The 19,051-nt window shown below is 35.3% G+C and overlaps 1 protein-coding gene across 1 annotated transcript in view; it reads right to left on the bottom strand.

Moving 5' to 3' along the window:
* Positions 1-19,051, bottom strand: part of LOC128857654 (protein sprint-like) — a 124,054-nt gene that overhangs the window by 41,371 nt on the left and 63,632 nt on the right. Inside the window, exon 2 of the mRNA XM_054093402.1 lies at positions 12,144-13,204. Coding sequence (XP_053949377.1) covers positions 12,144-12,173 — 30 coding nt within the window. The 5' untranslated portion in view covers positions 12,174-13,204. The remainder of the gene's footprint in view (positions 1-12,143; positions 13,205-19,051) is intronic.

Raw genomic sequence — 19,051 nt, 5'->3', positions numbered from 1 at the left:
CATCGCCCCATCGCCTGCGATATTCGCCGTTGTCAACGTGCAAAGGTCCACAAATCTTCAGCATAATCTTTCTCTCAAACGCTCCAAGCGTCGCTTCATCGAATGTTGTTATCGTTTACGCTTCTGCGCCATACGTTAAGACGGGCATGATAAGAGTCTTATAGAGTGTTAGTTTTGCTCGTTGAGGGAGGACTTCACTACTCAGTTGCCTACCTAGTCCGAAGTAGCACTGGTTGGGAAGAGCTTGTTATCAAGGCTGACATTATTATTTGTATAAGGAGTACTTAATTATTTTTTATGAGATTGTTTCACATAAATTTGGCTATAAAGCTTTGGTGCGCAATCCATATTAGTGTAAGATAACTTAAAATTTTCGTTCATCTTTGTAATATATTTTTGCTAACGGTTTTGGGGTTTTTCTTTCATATAAAAAATGTCGTTTAAAATTCTTGTTAAAAATTTTGAAATTTTATTAAAACATTAGTTTTGCTAGAATTTTGCAACGGAGTGTATTATAAAAACTTATTTTCAGAAAAATCCATGACGCATTCCAGGGAAAATATCTTTAAGAATTTATTACCAAAAAATGTGCCTTTCCTAATTTTATCACTCCATCATTAATGCTCAGACACTTAACCACAGAAACTCAGAAATTTAAGACGTCTCCCCACATTCCCGTCAAGCAAATCATTGCAATGTAAGTAGATATGTATGCGCACACATACAAATATACCTATCTCTCCAAAAACTTATTTATTGTTCACCAAAAAAGCATTGCGTGTGCTCGCGTTTTTCAATAACTCCGCTCATAATTCATAAATATAATCTCAATGGAATTTATTTCTATTTTCTAAAAACAAAAAGCATGCCCACACCGCCTGCAACAAGAGCCCACCAACGAGTGCCAACCACCGTCAAACCATATATCAAAATGCGTAAAGCGAAGCGTAAGCTGCTGTATTGGCCGGTGCTAAGCACGAGAGTTGCGCTCCCTAGACTCACGCTCATAACGGTATTGTCGCCGTGCAACACAATTCATAGCGGTTTCTATGGCGCGCCACCTCACCTAAGGACGCACCACAGTGCAGTGTTCGGAAGTCTCCAATCGAGCGGGTGGGTGATTGTCAGCGTAGCAAGTCAGGCAACATTTTCAACAAACTTTCAAATTAATCCCGTTGAAGTGTTTTTGAAAATCCTTGCGTGTGTCTGGCGTCTTAGAAACACACACTCGTCTTTTATTTGCTCTCTCTCTCTCATCCCTCTAATATTCGTGCAAATATGAACGTCTTCATGTTTTCTTGCTGGGATTTTGTCTTTGCAATATTTTCGGGCGCATGTCGTTGGATTGCCTGCAAAAACTTCATGTTGTTTTAACAGCCTTCCGGCTTTGCGGTGGCAAGAACGGAGTGAAATTCCTTTGTGTCCTGAATTTAATAAGCTTAGTTGCTTGTTTGCCGTGGAGACAAAATTTCGTTGGCAATTAGATCTGGTTAGGTTTAAATGTTTTGGAATTTTTGTGGTTTTTGGTAATGAGATGTGGGGCCGAAAGTGATGAGTTTTTGCGAGCTGTGGAATATTATTGATAGGGGCGAAATGTGCTTGAGCAGATTTGGCATTCAAATAGTGGAATGCGTAGTAGTTAAATTGACAGAAGTTTACGCAGATATCCTTGCAGGTGTTTGATTTGGGTTATATCTATGTATTTATATATACGGTTTCTCAGGTTCTAAGTCATTATTGAAATTCAACAAAATTTTGTTCTATTCAAACTGTTTGGATGACCTCTAATTATTTAGTTTTCGTATATTTATTTTGGGAACCCAAGGCCGAAACCGAACGTTTTTTTAAAGTTTATTTTATAACTTGTTGACGACCACCTTATTCGAACTGGTACTCGCTTGACACGACGAAGCAATGATAAATTCTGGCAGAAAAATCTTTTTTAATCCGCCGCACGTTCCGAGTTGGCATGCAATGGTAAGTTCCTCCACTTTTAGGACACCATCCTCAATCTCTCAAGTGAGAATTGGGCGTGGTGTAGCACTTGGAAGGATCTGATACACGAATAGGTCATGCATAGTTCGAAAATGGGTTGAAGGCTTGGTGGGGAAATCATTTGCGCGGAACTCCCCACTAAACTTAAATTTAAGCTCCCGGACTACTGCAGTGTTCTTCAAGCGGGAAAAGCCGTAGATTAGTATTAAAAAGATTAACATTCATTCTAATAGACAAGCGGCAGTGAAGATACAAGTATTACGCTTAATAAAGGCGTTTTCGATATCAGTCGGCAAAGGCTCGACTTTTTCCTGGGTCGTATATGAATACTACTATATGAAAGGTGGCTACGGGTCGATCGGAAGCGGCTGAGGTCAAACCCGCAACTCTCGCTAAGAGTGATACTCTTCACGTCCGCCTAACTTTTCTAATATTTCTAGAACTCAAGTGAATTGCAAGGAGAAGAAAAGAGTACAATTGTCAGAAGCTTCTCTTTCCTATGTCGAGGAGATTAAAATCTTTAATTTTTCTGGAGCATTGCGATTACATTTTTTTTTTTTTCGAAAATGGAATAAAAACGAACAGGAATTTTTGACCTAAAAAGTATAATCCGGGCCTCTCCATTGAACCAAGATCAGAACAAGTATGAGTTTTGGTTTCTCAGATGCTAGATATTTGTAAGTGTAGCGTTTTAGGGTTTCATTTAGAAAACAAGCATGAAATTTACCTGGTAAGCTAAAATTTACTTAAAACCATCTCGAAAACACGAGCTCGTGCGGCGACAACTGCGGTGTCTGATTATTTTTGGAATGTTATTTGGGGTTTTCTTTTAAGATGTGGAGTCCAAAGATGTCTACATATAACTATGAACTTATTTTGATCGGAAAATATCTTTCAGTATAGCTGGATAGGTGGCCGCCTTAGTCGAATGGGTTTGAGGAGATCGGCCAAACACCTAACAGAAGTGTGCGCTCCAATTATTTATTTATTTATTTTATTACAGTACCAATCGCATAGTCTTAATTTGCCTTAGCGACGTAACACATCGGAAAAGAAAAGCAAATTTTAGTGAGCAAAATTCGCAAGGATCATTTGAGCAACCCGAGCGTGCTTCCTAGAAGAAACGGACTAAAAAGTAGCGATATTTATTTGTCTAATGAATGAGAGTGAAAAAATATCGAAAACACTTAATTTTTTATTTATTTATTGAGAGGAGTAATAAGAAATTATAAATAATTATTCCTCTTATAAACTAAGCCACTCGCTACTAAGACCTTCACTTGTCTGAAGGTGGAGTCTAATGTAGCATATTTTTTTCGTACCCTTCCAGCTTTCGCTAGTTCCAAGTGACGTGTTTTGAGTTAGATATCCTCAAAGCAGCTTTAATGTATTCTCTATTATGATAAATTCAATAGTTTTCCCAAATCTGAAGAGCGGTCTGTTAAGTTTGACGGAGAAATCAGCTCAAGCCCTATCTAATGCGGGAATGTTAATTGGATACATTAAATAAAGATCGCAGGTGGTGTGGCTTCATGATTGAATGAGTGAACGAATGGAACATGAATTCATTGCTTGTCTGGTTTGCACACTGGTTTCATTTGTCATGCCTTAATTAGGTACAAAGCCCAACATTGGATGCCTGCTGTCATATCTGGCCTTAATCTGACCGTAATCCAATCCACGCTGATCTCAAACAAAAGCAAGATAGCTTTTTCCCACAATTCTCGGTACTGAGCTGCCAAAACAGTTTACAACTTTATAAGATACCAAAGAAAAGAAAAAAAAGAAAGCAGCATGGAAAATCAAAAGCGAAAAAGTTTTAATCAAAAAAGCAAACTCGCTTTTGACTCATATATATAAGTATGTGAATACGAGTGCATATTTATGTATATCTTATAATTAATGCTTTCACAGCGAAAACCAAAACTAAAATCATGTCGATAAAATGCAAATGCAATAAGCTTTGGAAAACAATTTTATGGGCCATTCATATCGCCTGGTAGTCATAGCGTAAAAAATGTAAAGTTTGCGTTGCATAAGTCAAAATGAGGCAGGTGCGAGGTAGAGTCATGTGGCATAAAAACAGACAATAAAAATATTTATACGGCTGCCAAATCGATTCAAAAAGTATCGCTAAACAAATCGCTTACTTTTCTACGGCTTATCTTTCATTCGTTAATTGAGAAGCGTGAAATGTATGCACCCGTTAATAGTGAAACTGTCAAAGTGAAATTAGATGCTGACATAATTTCTGAGCTGAAGCAGTGGAAAATACGAGCACTACACTGCATATTAAAGACTCGGGAAGACCGGCTGACTGTTGAGCCTTAGGCCGGACATGTCAATTGGCCGCATTAAATAATGATCGCAAGTGGTGTGGCTCATGAATGAATGAATGAGCGAATGAGTGAACGCATGGAGGATGAATTCATTGACTTGGCAATCAAGTAATCAAGTGGAGCACAGAAATTCATCGTAATTTACGCAATAAGTGTTGTTGCTTGGTTGTACAACATTAATTTTCTTTGTTTCAATTTGCGATTGTGGCAGCGTGAAAATGTGCTTTTATCACCAACTCGAGCTCAATTATGAGTTTAGTTATGAATACATGTAAATGTAAAGAATTTCACACCAAAATGTGTGGCATGAAATGGGTGTTCATATATGTGTGTCACACAAAATTAAAGTTTAAGAAAAAAATTAGTGCACAGTAGACCGTAACCCTATATATGAAGCAAGAGATGATAAATGCAAAATGTTCTAATCGATTTTGAAAACGTACTGGGAGAGTACTACTGCGGGCAAAAAGTAAGGTGAATTTGGTTGTAAAATGAAATGAAAAATCTTTATTTATTCTTGTAAATCTATTTCATCCCCTTCAAAATAATCCCCTCTCGATGAAATACACTTATGCCAACGATTTTTCCAATCCCAGAAACATGCCAAATAGTCCATTTCCGGTATAGCCATCAGCACCTTCTTCGATTCAGCTGTTATCTCCTCAATCGACTCGAAACGCGTTCCCCGGAGTGGTCGCTTGAGTTTTGGGAATAGCCAGAAGTCACACGGAGCCAAATCAGGCGAATACGATGGTTGCGGAACGATATGCGTGGAATTTTTGGCGAAATGGTCACCAAGAACGAGTGCACTGTGAGACGGTGCATTATCGTGATGCAAAAACCAAGAGTTGTTGGCCCATAATTCTGGTCTTTTTAAACGAATTGCTTCACGTAAACGACTCATAACGCTCAAATAATATTCCTTATTAACAGTTTGGCCAGGTGGAAGGAATTAATAGTGCACCACACCACGAAAATCGAAAAAACTGTCATCATGACCTTTATTTTTGAACGACTTTGACGTGCTCTTTTCGGTCTGGCGTCGCCTTTAGCACGATATTCGCTTGATTGGTCGGTTGTTTCAGGGTCGTAAGCATAAATCCAAGTCTCATCTCCCGTAATGATGCATTTGAGCTTGTCCTGATAGTCTGAAAGCATTGTTTCACAGACATCAACGCGACGACTTTTTTTCAAGAAATTGAGAGTTTTCGGTACCAAACGAGATTTGACTTTTCGTAGGCCCGAAAGGTCTTTCAAAATGGTTTTCAAAGATCCTTCTGATATTCCGATCATATCAGAAAGGTCTTTAACAGTCAACCGACGCTTTTTGAGCACTAACTCCTTCACTTTATTGACGTTTTGGTCATCTGTTGACGTCGATTGTCGTCCGGAGCGCTCCGCTTTTGTACCAATTGTAAAAATGTTTGTAATTTTTCTGCGACATGGTCGAATCACCAAATGCCTTCTGCAACATGCTAAACGTTCCCGCAGCCGAAATTTCATTCCGCAAACAAAATTTGATGGCACTTCTCTGCTCAATCAAATCAGACATTGTAAAAATCGAAAAATGCACTCTTGGTCGTTTGGTGAACACAAGCGTAAATATATTACTGATAGTGACATTCACATGAAAGTTGGCCCAGATGTTATTAACAGTGCTGCCAACTCATGAAAAAAATAACTAGAGCGAAATTTTAATCCCGCGAAGTTTGACAAATAAATTCACCTTACTGTTTGCCCTTTACAGGAATAAAAAAAATGGGCAACCGGCAAAAATAGCTAAATTAGTTTTTATTTTATATAAGGCGATCATACTGGCGAAATCATTTACGATACTTACAACAAGGTGGCGCAAAATTAATCATCCTAATTTGTTTTTCAATAACTTTTTTTAGTAAATAAACAAAATATAATAATTTTTAGTGATCGAAATATATTGACTTTTTTAAGATACGGTCTCGTGTATGGTTTCTCAAGGAAAAAATTACAATTCTAAATTCTCAAAAAAAAAAAATTATAAAAATAGAAATAAAAAATTACTAGGAGCTTCTTCGGCCTCGTACACAGTTTTTTAAGGAAAACTAACAATTCTAAATTCTTAAAAAAGAAACATTAAAAATAATAATAAAAAAATACTAGGAGCTTATTCCTACTTCCAGAAAGCAAAATTAAAAAAACATAAAGATAAAAGCTTAAACCAATTTTTTTTTGTAACAACAAATTTGTACGAACAATTTTTGCCTTTTCCGTCAAACATCTTAGAAAGAGTTAGGAAAGCGAACCTAGCTTTGCATGCCTGTAAGAGAGCTTTAGGTAAGACCTGGGGAATTAAACCTAAGGTTGCTCATTGGCTTTATACTGCTGTCGTCAGACCCATCCTTCTATATGGAAATTTTGTCTGTTGGTGTGATATGCAGAAAAATACCTATTCTAATTTATTAAATAAGATGCAGAGATCAGCGGAATTAGCAATATGTGGCGTCATGGAAACCACGCCATCCATGGCTTCGGATATCATATTACATCTGCCACCCTTAGATCTCTTCTGCAAATACTCAGCGCCTTGTTCTGTCCCACATGGGCATTCAACCATCTTAGACTCCTATATGGATATAACCAGTGATTGTGATTACCACCCACCCATTCTCTGCTTCGAAAGGAATTTCTTAATGAAAATCTCTCTAGATTGGAATGACTTGAAGAAAATCTCGCACCCAACACACCCGTTAAGATCTCCACGGACGGATCTAAAATGGAAACCGTTGTAGGATCAAGGTTATATTGCGAAGAGCTTTCCATCAGTGAATCCTTTAACCTACCGGATCACTGTAGTGTTTTTCAAGCGGAAATAAACGCTATTCATGAAACCTTAAAATGGTTAGAGATAAACAGAATGTCATCACTGCATTCTTTCAGACAGCCAAGCTGCCCTACGAGCCTTGGATGCATTCCAAATAACATGATGGAGTGTCTTACATTGTCGCCAATATCTTAATGAGATGTCCAAACAATATCGTATCATCTTATGCTGGATTCCAGGCCACAAAGATATACCAGGGAACTGTAGAGCTGACCAACTTGCAAGAGAAGGTACCTGTATGCCAAACATAAGTGATTCTAAGGGGGTACCTCTCGCAATTTGTAAGCTTCTCATTAAGGGCGCATTAATCATTAATCAGTTCTGTAAATCAAAGATGGATTAGTGTAAATGCATACATGTGAAATTGGTGGGCAAACATGGCCAAGGCTAAATCTACGTCTGTCCAGGAACATTATAAAATTGAGTAGACTTCAAATTAGAACCTTAGAAGTGGCCTTCACAGGACATTGTCTCATAGGAAATCATGCAAGGAGATAAGACGTTTAGGCATAAGTCATGATTTCTGTCGTAGCTGCAGGAGTGAGGAGGAGTTGGAAACAATTCAACACCTTTTTTGCACATGCCCGGCTCTAGGCAGCAGCAGGAACCGATATTTAAGATCCTACTTCTTAATAAATATAGATAATCTATAGACTTTAGGTATCAACAAACTTTAAAGCTTTGTCAAAAGCTCAGGATGGTTCAATGTGGAAAGGGAATGTAGTCCAGCCTCTTCGACTCACAACGGACCCATTTCGTGGTTTAAGAGGCATCGCTGTCTCTATGTGTGAAAACTTTTTACTTCAATGCAAAACAATGACGACACCAGAAACTTCAATTTTAGAATAACCTCAAACTATTAATAAAAATATTTTACTTCAATACTGTAACATAATGTCAACAAGCACCACCTTTTTTTAGAGAGAAATGCAAAAAAAAATTTATTTAAACTGTTTAATCCAGTGCAACCCCCGCCTTTTTTACGATAAAATAAAAAAATTTAATTTTTATAAAACAGTTTGCTTTTATAAATAAAAAAAGTGCAAAATAACAGGTTTTAGAGCCCCTTCCCACACCATGAAGAGAAGCTGCCTGTATTTTGTTCAGTGCCATTTAAAAAAATCCAGTGCAACCCCCGCCTTTTTTACGATAAAATAAAAAAATTTAATTTTTATAAAACAGTTTGCTTTTATAAATAAAAAAAGTGCAAAATAACAGGTTTTAGAGCCCCTTCCCACACCATGAAGAGAAGCTGCCTGTATTTTGTTCAGTGCCATTTAAAAAAATGTATTACTGAACCTAGTAATTGGTCCAGAACTGTATGTATTTTTAGAAAGCATTTCAATTTTAAGGAGTTATTGAAAAAAAGTTACTGCCTGCCAGTGATAATCAAGGTAAAGCTAGGAAATGTGGGCCCTAAATAGATGCTCCTAAATAATGCTTCTTTAGGTTCTACTTCGGGAAATCGAGAAATAAGTTATCGATTTTACTCACGATCTATGTTTCAGTTTCAGTTTATTTGTTTATATAAATAGTGCATAGTAAGACTAAGGTCTTTTAATAGTACTTCAACAATATTATAAGCAACTGAAATATTTTTAACATAAAAGTTTCTTAATCTAAATTTTACACCAGTTCATTTACGAATCAATCCAATATATTTAACTTAACTATAATAATAAGAAGAAAAGAAGCAATAGGAAAAGAAAAGAAGGATTTAGAGAAGAAAGAACAAAAGTAGTAATTAGAGAATGTAGAGAGAAATTTAATGCCCTAATTTAATACAATCAAACACTTTAAAGTAGTAGTAAAGACTTGTGCAATGAAGTTAAATCTGTTAAGTCCAGCCTTCACAGTGTCGGGTAATGAGTTCCACACTTTAATAGCGTTAATGAAAAATAATCTAGATGATGGTAGGTAATTAAATTTTGAAACGATGAATTTGTTGTGTCTGCGAGACCTTACTGGTATCAACTTCTCTGTCAGATAGGAAGGAGACCTGAATAATATAAGTTTGCACAAAAATATGCAATTCCTAGCAGATAAATAGCTTCTAAGGCAACAGCCTAGTAGCCTTGATCTGAAGGCAGAGATATGGTCATATCTGCCAATCCCATATACACACCGCGTGGCGTTATTAAATGCCACATTAAGTTTATGGCAAGATGTGGAGTCGAGTTTGCTGTATACCACCTCAGAGTACGTAATAAGAGGCATAATTAGCTGGAGAACTAATTTGCGCCTCGTTTTCTCTGGCGTGAATGTTGAAGACACGCTCAGCTTACGCAATGTAGCATAAATGTTCCCCACAACCCTATTTATATGGTCAGCACAGGTAAGTTTTGTGTTGAGAATAAACCCCAAATTGTTTACCTTATCCAAGGGTAAGGGATCTTGTACCTATCCACAATTTAGGGATATTGTCCACATGCACAACACTATTACATATAGGTGAGACATATGACTTTGACGCGTGCAGACATAATGAGTTTTCATTAGCCCATACAGAAGTAGCAGACAAATCACTGTTTATTTTGAAACATAAATCTTCAACGAGACCAATACGACTGGTCAAGTACAATTGTATATCATCAGCATACGCATGGACATTCACATACTGACAAACGTTAAAAACATCATTGACAAAAATACTGAATAAAAGCGGACCAAGGAAAGACCCTTGCGGAACACCAGTGTGTACGTATCTAGACTGGGATGTTGATTTACTGGTCTTGACCTTCTGCGTTCTGTCTCCAAGGTAGCTGGCCATGAGTTTCACCGCACTGTCTCTGAAGCCGAAATAGTGTTTAAGCTTCAAACATAAAAATTTGTGATTCACTGAGTCAAATGCTTTAGAAAAGTCAAGCAAGCAAAGTAGAGTCAAGTCTCCGTTGTCAAAACTAATTCTAATATCGTCCAGTATTTTAACCATTGCAGTCGACCAACTGTGACTTTGTTTGAAGCCAGATTGTAGTGGAGAGAGTAGACGATTGTTCTGTACAAATGATGAAATTTGCGTGGCCATCAAGTTTTCGCAATCTTTGGAAAATGTGGGCAGTATGCTGATAGGTCTATAGTCACCAGCATAAACAGCATTTGCCTTTTTTGCGACTGGGAACACTATAGCCTTTTTCCATACTGCTGGAAAACATGAAGTAGTCAAGCAATGGTTTATTATATGGGAAGGGGTCCTATTATATATTGGATGACTATACGGATGAATTTTAGCGAGATACCATCGTCGCCTATTGCATTACACTTTATTTTGGATAAAGCTTTCAGGACATCTACCTCACAAACTGTCATACATTGAAATTGTTCCTTTAGAGTAGCACAAGGTCAGGAGGACTCTTTTAAAGTAGGAGCACAATTTGTTTTCTTACCAACACTAATGAAGTAGTCATTAAGTTCATCAAGTTCAATCTCACATTCGGGACTTTCCTTGTCATGAATTTTAAATTTTTATAGGTTGCGCCACAGTTCTCTTGTTGGAAGTGACGGATCAAGTTTTGAGTAACTGTACCAACGTTTCGCTTGTCGTATTATTGCAGTGGTTTCATTTCGGATTTCCTTGTACCAGCGCCAAGAAGTATCCGTCAAGTTTTTTCTCCACTTAGCATAATACTTGTTGCGCTTTCTAATGGCAGCTCGAACTTTCGAGTTGTACCAACGACATGAACTATTTAAAACACTTACAGAACGAAGCAGAACATGCATGTTAAATAACGAGGATAGGTTATAGAACCCATGTCTGAATACAAAGAATTAACATTCCAAGTTTTAAAATCACGATACTCATAGGTGGCACCTAAATTTGGACGATTCATCACAACATCTAAGGTACAAAATATTAAGTCGTGGTCAGACAAGTCACATGTTATAAAATAATCAAGAAGACTAGATTGGGAGTTATTTTAATATCTCGTTGGTGTAGTTCCGTTAACAACACAAAGTCCTGCTGTTGCCAACTGGTCGAATAGTTTACTACTACTAGGCTCATTTTTTAAAATGTTAACAGTAAAATCACCACACAACAGGATACGTTCGTAATTTAAGACAAATTCAGAGAAGTCGACAAAAAGTGAAAACCGAAAAGAAGAAAATGTGAAATTGGATGACTAAGTAGTCATAGCCTTATGGCGTAAAATTAATCATCCCGTTCTGTTTTTCATTAAATAACAAACGTTGGCTTTGGGAGATGGTCCATAAATATCAGATGTGATGCGATTTTCAAGAATTATCAGTTTCCCGACCGGGTGATTAATTTTGGGCGACCTTCAGTTATAGATCATTCATAATGGCTATTATTGCTTCTAAGTGAAGTTATGAAATTTTCCATGAAAGCTCTTTCAATGTAACCTGATAGATATGTGAAGTTAAATGTTAGGGAAACGGGTTTCAATGTTGGTAATACCAATCTAAATAGCTTTTTTTTGCTTTAGTAAAAAAGTTATCGAAGAACAAAGTTGGATGATTAATTTTGCGCCACCTTGAACATATGTATATCTCAATTTCGTATTGAATATTATTCAATTGTATATTATTTCGTTTATTTTAATATTTATCGCTTTGGCACTGGTCATTAAGCGATGTATGTAAGTCCTGGGCAAATTGTTAAACAACGTACTTAATGTCATGCAATGGTCAGATGTATAAAATAAAGTGGGGGAAAAAAAATTTCGTTAGACTTTTATAAACAACCGCTACTCTATTGCGCTCCAGGAAAAAAATTGTTTGGTCTACCCTTGAATATTTTATATCAAAATTTTTTGGCTATAAATAATGAATCCGCTTTTTTTGCCAATTTATTGGCTATTGAATGCAAAGTTCTACTTTTTTCCTGCTTATTTCAAGCAACATAATTTTCACCTTTTTTTTTAAGAATTGTGTAAGCCAACAAATATATTTTTATAGATTTTATGTTCATTAGAAATATTAAATAAACCTACCGCAATTGCATCCATTACAGCGTTCACCATTTTGGTAGTTGTTGTTGTTGTTGTTTGCTCTGTTCACTTATTATATTTCTCAATCTTTCTTAATTTTGACATTTAATTTGTAGACAACACACGCGTTGGCACTCTGCTAGCTGCATTGGACCAACTACCAGAAACACCAACATAAAACTTTATCCACCAAACGCGCCACAAGCACTCGACACTTTGGCCCCTTGGCCATCTAAGGCACCAACAGTGAGGCGAATATAACAAATACGCACATACGCATACACTTTTTCTCAACTATTTTATTTTTTATACTCATTTAAACTGCACTTGTATGTACACACATACATGCATAGATATGTAATGTATCAGCGAAGTGGGTCTGTGTGTTTATTAAGACCCCATTGCAAACGTTGTGGGTCGTGTTAGCCAAATTAATCCGTGCAAATACGCCAAGCAGATTCTGTTATTCAAAGCATCAAGTGATTAACGCCTGACCAGTTGTGTGACTTGATCGGTGTGCTTGTATGTAAATATGTAGGTGAGTTGGTGAATTGGTGGGTTGCTCACTGCGGTTAGTTGATAAGTGAGCAGCTTGGCCGGCATAGCTGAATCGTTAGCTCCATACATACGTACATACATACAAACATATTTTGGTTGGTTGGCTGGTAGTTGGAAACAAGCGAACATTGGTCAGTTGTTGGTTCGGTTGTTGCCGCAAATTGATTTCGTTGTGAACAAACCAAAAAAATGTTTGATGTTGGTGAAAGGTGATGATGCCACGTTTGCATATGAACGCACACACACAGACGCACATGTGTGCGCTGTTGATGATTTGATATTTTTTTATTCTTTTTTTCAATTAAATTTTTTTGTGTTTTTTCGAGTTATGATTAAAATTGAAATTTCCTTGCATGCACATAACTTGGTAATTTCTGATTGGTTTTATTTGCTTGTCGTTTTATTTCTATGGATTATCACTTCAATCGACGAATTTTGTTTTATATATTTTTTTATTATTTCTACTTTTTTGCGCGCACAACTAATTGAGTTTTGTGTTTGTTTTGCTAATATGAAAATTTGTGTTATTTGCTTTTTCATACACATACACACATACATACATACATACAAATTACACAATTTCGATTATGTTTTAGATTGTTTGCATTCTTTTGCTCTCCCACTGATGATATCACAAATTTCGTTTGAATAATTCGATAATCATAAAGGAACTTCAATTTTTTCACTCTTAAAAAATTTCGTTTAAATTCAAGAGAATAAATAATATATATTTATTAATATATATATTTAATAATATATATATATATTTAATAATTTTCTTTGTTTTGCATGGAGTCGCGGCTGTTCAAAATGTAAAAAAGTCAGGGAATATATATCTGTTACACATACATATACATGTATGGAGGGCGTTTGTACTTCATATCCATAATAGCAATCGACAATTGATAATAAAAAATGGAAATCGATGAAATTGGATAATCAACCAAATCCTTAAAATTCGGAGCAAAACTAACTACTAAATTAGGACTAAGTTTAACAGTATACCATTAATCTATATATATAAAAGAAAGTCATGTTAGTTACACTTTTTATAACTCGAGAACGGCTGAACCGTTTTGGCTGAAAATTGGTGGAGAGGTAGCTTAGAACCAGGAGACGGACATAGGATACTTTTTATCCCATTCGAACGCGTTTTCGTGAAGTCACTATAAAATGTGGTATAACAAAAACGCATCTGATATGGAATAACAAAACGCAAATGACAGCTAAACGTAGTTTCGTCTATGGTTAAGTAGAAAATTTGATAATATCAATTTTGTCAGAAATATATAATCAGAGTAATTTATATTCTATTTGAATCATCATTATCAATGCCACTACCAAGACGATCGAACCTTTCCCGACAAAGCCGTAATGCAAGAAAGATACGAAACATTGCATAGTATGGCTCGACTTCGTTCTTCTCAATCACAAGAGCAAAGTGAGGCATCCCGTGAAACGGCTCGGTTGGCAATGTGAAATCGTCGAGCGAATAATAGAGATCAACAAGTTGATCATTTTCGACGCACAAGAAGAGAATTATCAAGTGCTGATTTGAATCGAGAAGCGTTTCGATATGATTGCAACACTGATTACTGCTTGCATCCTAGCGTTTGCATTGGGCCAATGAACGTTGTTTGCGAGTATTGTGGCGCATTGAAGTTTTCCGGAAAAACGCCCGGATTGTGCTGCCTTAGTGGAAGAGTGAAACATAAGCCCACCAAAACTTTGCAACAAAACTTTGGTACGCGTTTGGTGGTAAATAAATTGATGAACTATGTGATTTACGCGACGATACTCAAAGGAAAATTCGAAGGTGAAGAAGTTTTTATTCCGAAAATCCCGATGATCCCAACCGATCTTCCGTTTGAGTTTAACTGAAGAGTTCAATCTATTAAAGCTTTATTGAAATACTTGATTAATAAAAAAATTAACTTAATAAAATCAAAAATTTGCTTTTTTATTGCCTCTAGGGCGGAACAAAGTTCGCCGGGTCAGCTAGTTACTGGATAAAATAAAATCATACAATTTGATAATAATCGTTAATAGAAGCAATAGATCGTTGAAAATGGATAAAAAATAATATTGGGAGCTTAACTTTAAGATATTTTAAATACTCTTATAGTGAATACTGCAAATAAATCGGTAACGAAAATCGCTGACAGAATAAATAAATCGAAAATAAAAACACTGAGCAATAATCGATTAAGAAATAATGTTGTGAGGTAAAATATCACATATTCGGTAAAGGTTTATACGATAAAAAATCGATAATAAAAATCGATAAAAAAAAATAAATTGAAAATGAGAATATTAAATCGATGAAAATGATTAATAGATAAAAAAATCATGTTTTGTGGTAAAATTTCAGATATTTTAAAATGGTTTATATAACAAACGGCTAATTAATCGATAATAGCAATCGACGACTTATATTATATGATAAATCGATAGCAAAAATATTACATTGATCAAAAAATCAGTTTTATTGTAAATTTTCATATAAATGAAAAACTTTTATACAACGCGCCAAAAGAAATCAATAACAAAAAGCGAAAATAGATGTAAAAATGGATATGACGATTATTAGATCGAAAAAATTGATCATCGGTTCAAAAATCTTGTTGTTTGGTAAAGTTTAAGGGGTTAGGGATAGTCTGAATTTTCAAAAATTTGGATTTGCTTTTTACATTTTCTTAAAGTATAATATCTTAATATCTAATATTATATCTCGGCCGCCGTAGCTGAATGGGTTGGTGCGTGACTACCATTCGGAATTCACAGAGAGAACGTAGATTCGAATCTCGCTGAAACACTAAAATTTTTTCTAATAGCGGTCGCCCCTAGCAGGCAATGGCAAACCTCCGAGTGTATTTCTGCCATGAAAAAGCTCCTCATAAAAATATCTGCCGTCGGCTTGAAACTGTAGGTCCCTCCATTTGTGGAATAAAATCAAGACGCACACCATAAATAGAAGGAGGAGCTCGGCGAAACATCCAAAAAGGGTGTACGCGCCAATTATATATATATATATATAATATCTTAAAAATATTGTGTGAAAATTTGAAGTGAATCCGACTAATACTTTTCCAGTTATTCAACAATTAACAAAGGCCGCTCGGGCGCTCCGGAGCTCGATAGCAAAACTTTAAATGCGTGTTTCTCAAAACTATGTTTTTTGAACTGGTGATCACTGTAACTTAAAACCGCTTGGTAGATTTCAATAAAATTTATACTGCTTTTGAAAAACATGAAAAACTCGTGCCAGATTGAAGGATTTTTTGTTTTAAATTTCAATTTTTTTTAACAATTAATTTTCGGTTTTTTCTCGAAAATCTGAAAAATATTTCGTGAAGCCGCCATATTGTAATTTTGAAAAATAAATTGTTAAAATTAATATTCATAAAACCAATTTCTCTTGTCCGATTGATTTTAGATGAATCTCCAAGGATTTGTATTGATCACCGCAAGAGACTTCTTGAAAAACGGCCTCCACACAAACATTAATTTTTTTTTTTTTTTAATTTTGCTAAAGCTAAGTCGGGGCATGATGTGTTTATTTTTGTAAAATAACGCAATTGACTAGCAAACAAAATGATTGAAAATCATCATTTTTTTAGGACCTCTGACTACCTCTAACCCCTTAATATGCGTTGAGTACTTTTATACTGGATAGCGAACATAACCCGATTAAAAATCGATAAAAGGGCTAATATATCGATGGAAATGGCTGGTGTGTGGTTAAGATCATTGTGTTTGAAATATTCTTGTACCGGATAGTGAAAATAAGTCGGTAATAAAAATCGATAACAAAAGAAATATATAGAAAATTAAAATATGAAAAGGATAAATTAAATTTAATCTATATAGGATGATTTTGCGCTTTAAATTAATAAGCGCTTCCTTCAACTCACATCGGCTCACATCGTCGGTACTTCAAAGAATATTTTATTGCTTGCATGTTCGTTGCGTCTCGTTCTGTTTATCATGCCGATCGCCCAGTCCGTCCCCTCTTCTCTGCAATCAGTGCCACTTTTTTGTACTAACGATCGGCTTCGTTTAGTTGTGTTAGTTCGTTTTTTCATGGTCTTTCCGTCAATTCCACACGTATTTGAAATACTTTTATACTTGGCACCAATAATAAATCGATAATAAGACCATTAGAAGGATCAAATAGATAATCGAATTATATAAATCACACTTAAAAATAGATATCACCGAACAAGGTGTATGGAATACATTTATGCTGGATAATCATATATTAATAAAGCGATAATAGGAATAGATAGTAGATGCATAAAAAGAAACTCGTTGATAAAAATATTATGTCATTAAAAATAGATAGTCGATTAAAAATTATTTTACGTGTGTGTTCTCATATATTGAATGCTCGATAATAAAAACAGACGAATAATCGATAATTAAAACGAATAATGGATTATAAAAAAGACTAGTAATCGACAATAAAAACGAATAATCGATCATAAATACTAATAATCGATAATAAAAGTGAATAATTGATAAATTGAACAAATAATCGAATCGAAAAAATAATGAAATCGAATAAATAATAAAAAAGCTAGTACATAGACCCTAAAAATACGAAACCATTAAAAACGGTGAATCAATCAAAACATCAACTGCCTTGCACAGTTTAATATGATTGGGATGCTTTTATGCTGTATACCGATAAAAGGATTTTATTAAGAGCTATTGTTCGCTCGCTGCAACAAATTGATATTAAGAATATAAACCAGCCATAAACGCTACTGCAAAATCAGGCTATTTGGTAAATTTTGGAATATATATTTGAACAATCTACTATATAGCAAACACCAATAATAAACTGGTAATAAGAAAATTCATCAAAAAAGCAATAACTAGATAGCAAGAATTACTAAATCGGTAAAGAATTATGGATTAAAGTTTATCGCTAAAAATATCGATGAGAACTTAGTAATAAAAGTTATCGTTGAAAATTTATCTATTAAAATTTATCGTTAAAAAATATCGATTAATGAATCATGTTGTAGCATGAAGCTTAACATATTTAGAATAGGTGAATACTAGGTATCAATTGTAAATCGATAATAAATATCAATAAAAGTATCGGGTGTTTTTTAGCTGCATGAGAACTATGTCGATATAGATAACCTTCGTTGACTACTGAGAATGTCAAACTGTGTTAACATTTCTGTTCAGTAAAGTTTGGCAAGTCGTCATGAATCGTTTAACGCCAGAACAGCAATGCCAAATCGTGGAAATTTACTTTGAAAAAAAAAAAAAAACAAATCAGTTCGCGAAGTTCATAGACCTCTGGCGGCATCATCGGCCTTTATTTCTCCCGAAAAGAGGTAGGAGCTGATGTTACGATGTGTTGAAGAAGTCGTCAAAATGTCGATTTGTCAAAACTTGTTGGCATTTGCGCTTCGACTGCGTGGAAAATTTTACGTAAGGAGCTTGGCTTGCGCGCCCATAAAATGCAGCTCGCGCAAGAATTGAGCCAAATGACCACGTTTGCGTTAGATTTGTTATTCAGATTTATTGAAGAAGCAGTCGAAAACTGCACTAATCGAATGGGCCATTTAGTTCGTAGCGGCGGGTGACATATACCGGGTATCATTTTAAAAAATAAATGTCATGAAATTATCTACCATATTAAAAGAAAAAAAAAATATCCCAACTGTGTTAACATTTTTGTTCAGTAAAGTTTGGCAAGTCGTCATGAATCGTTTAACGCCAGAATTGTGGAAATTTACTTTGAAAAAAAAAAAAAATCTGTTCGCGAAGTTCATAGACCTCTTTTTTGTGTTATCATTTTAGGTTCTCAAACCCCCTAAAAAAATACCCTTTTATTTCAAAAACTTCATTGTTTTATTTTCGCTGGCAAATTTCATTCAAACATTTTCATGCAATCCTTTCACAATGAGTCTTAGGGCCAACGAGGGTATGGTCTTAGACAAGCAACCTGGCTAACCTAACCTATATGAACCTTTGAAACATATATTATGCTATCATCTGAGATGATTTTGTGGAACAAATATAAAAGCAAATATATTTTATTTGTTTCTGGAAGTGTTTGGTATTTTGAAATCACTCCAGCTCACGTAAATCTAAATATTTTTCTCAAATATTTTTTGACGGAAGTCTTAACCTAAAATAAATTGTATAAATCTGATCGAAAAACAGTAACGGAACTCTGAATTTGAATTAAGTCGGTCACGGTTCTATTAGACAGACTGTACGTAGGAATGTAGATGAATGCCTTATAATTGATTCGGCTCAATCTAGGTGGGGCCAAGTTATATTGAACAAATGGGCGATGCTGGTGAACTGCAACTACTTTTGGGTGA

Source organism: Anastrepha ludens, chromosome 3 (genome assembly GCF_028408465.1).
Source record: "Anastrepha ludens isolate Willacy chromosome 3, idAnaLude1.1, whole genome shotgun sequence".
Taxonomy (NCBI): Eukaryota; Metazoa; Arthropoda; class Insecta; order Diptera; family Tephritidae; genus Anastrepha; species Anastrepha ludens.
This window is presented reverse-complemented; position numbering and strand designations above follow the sequence as displayed.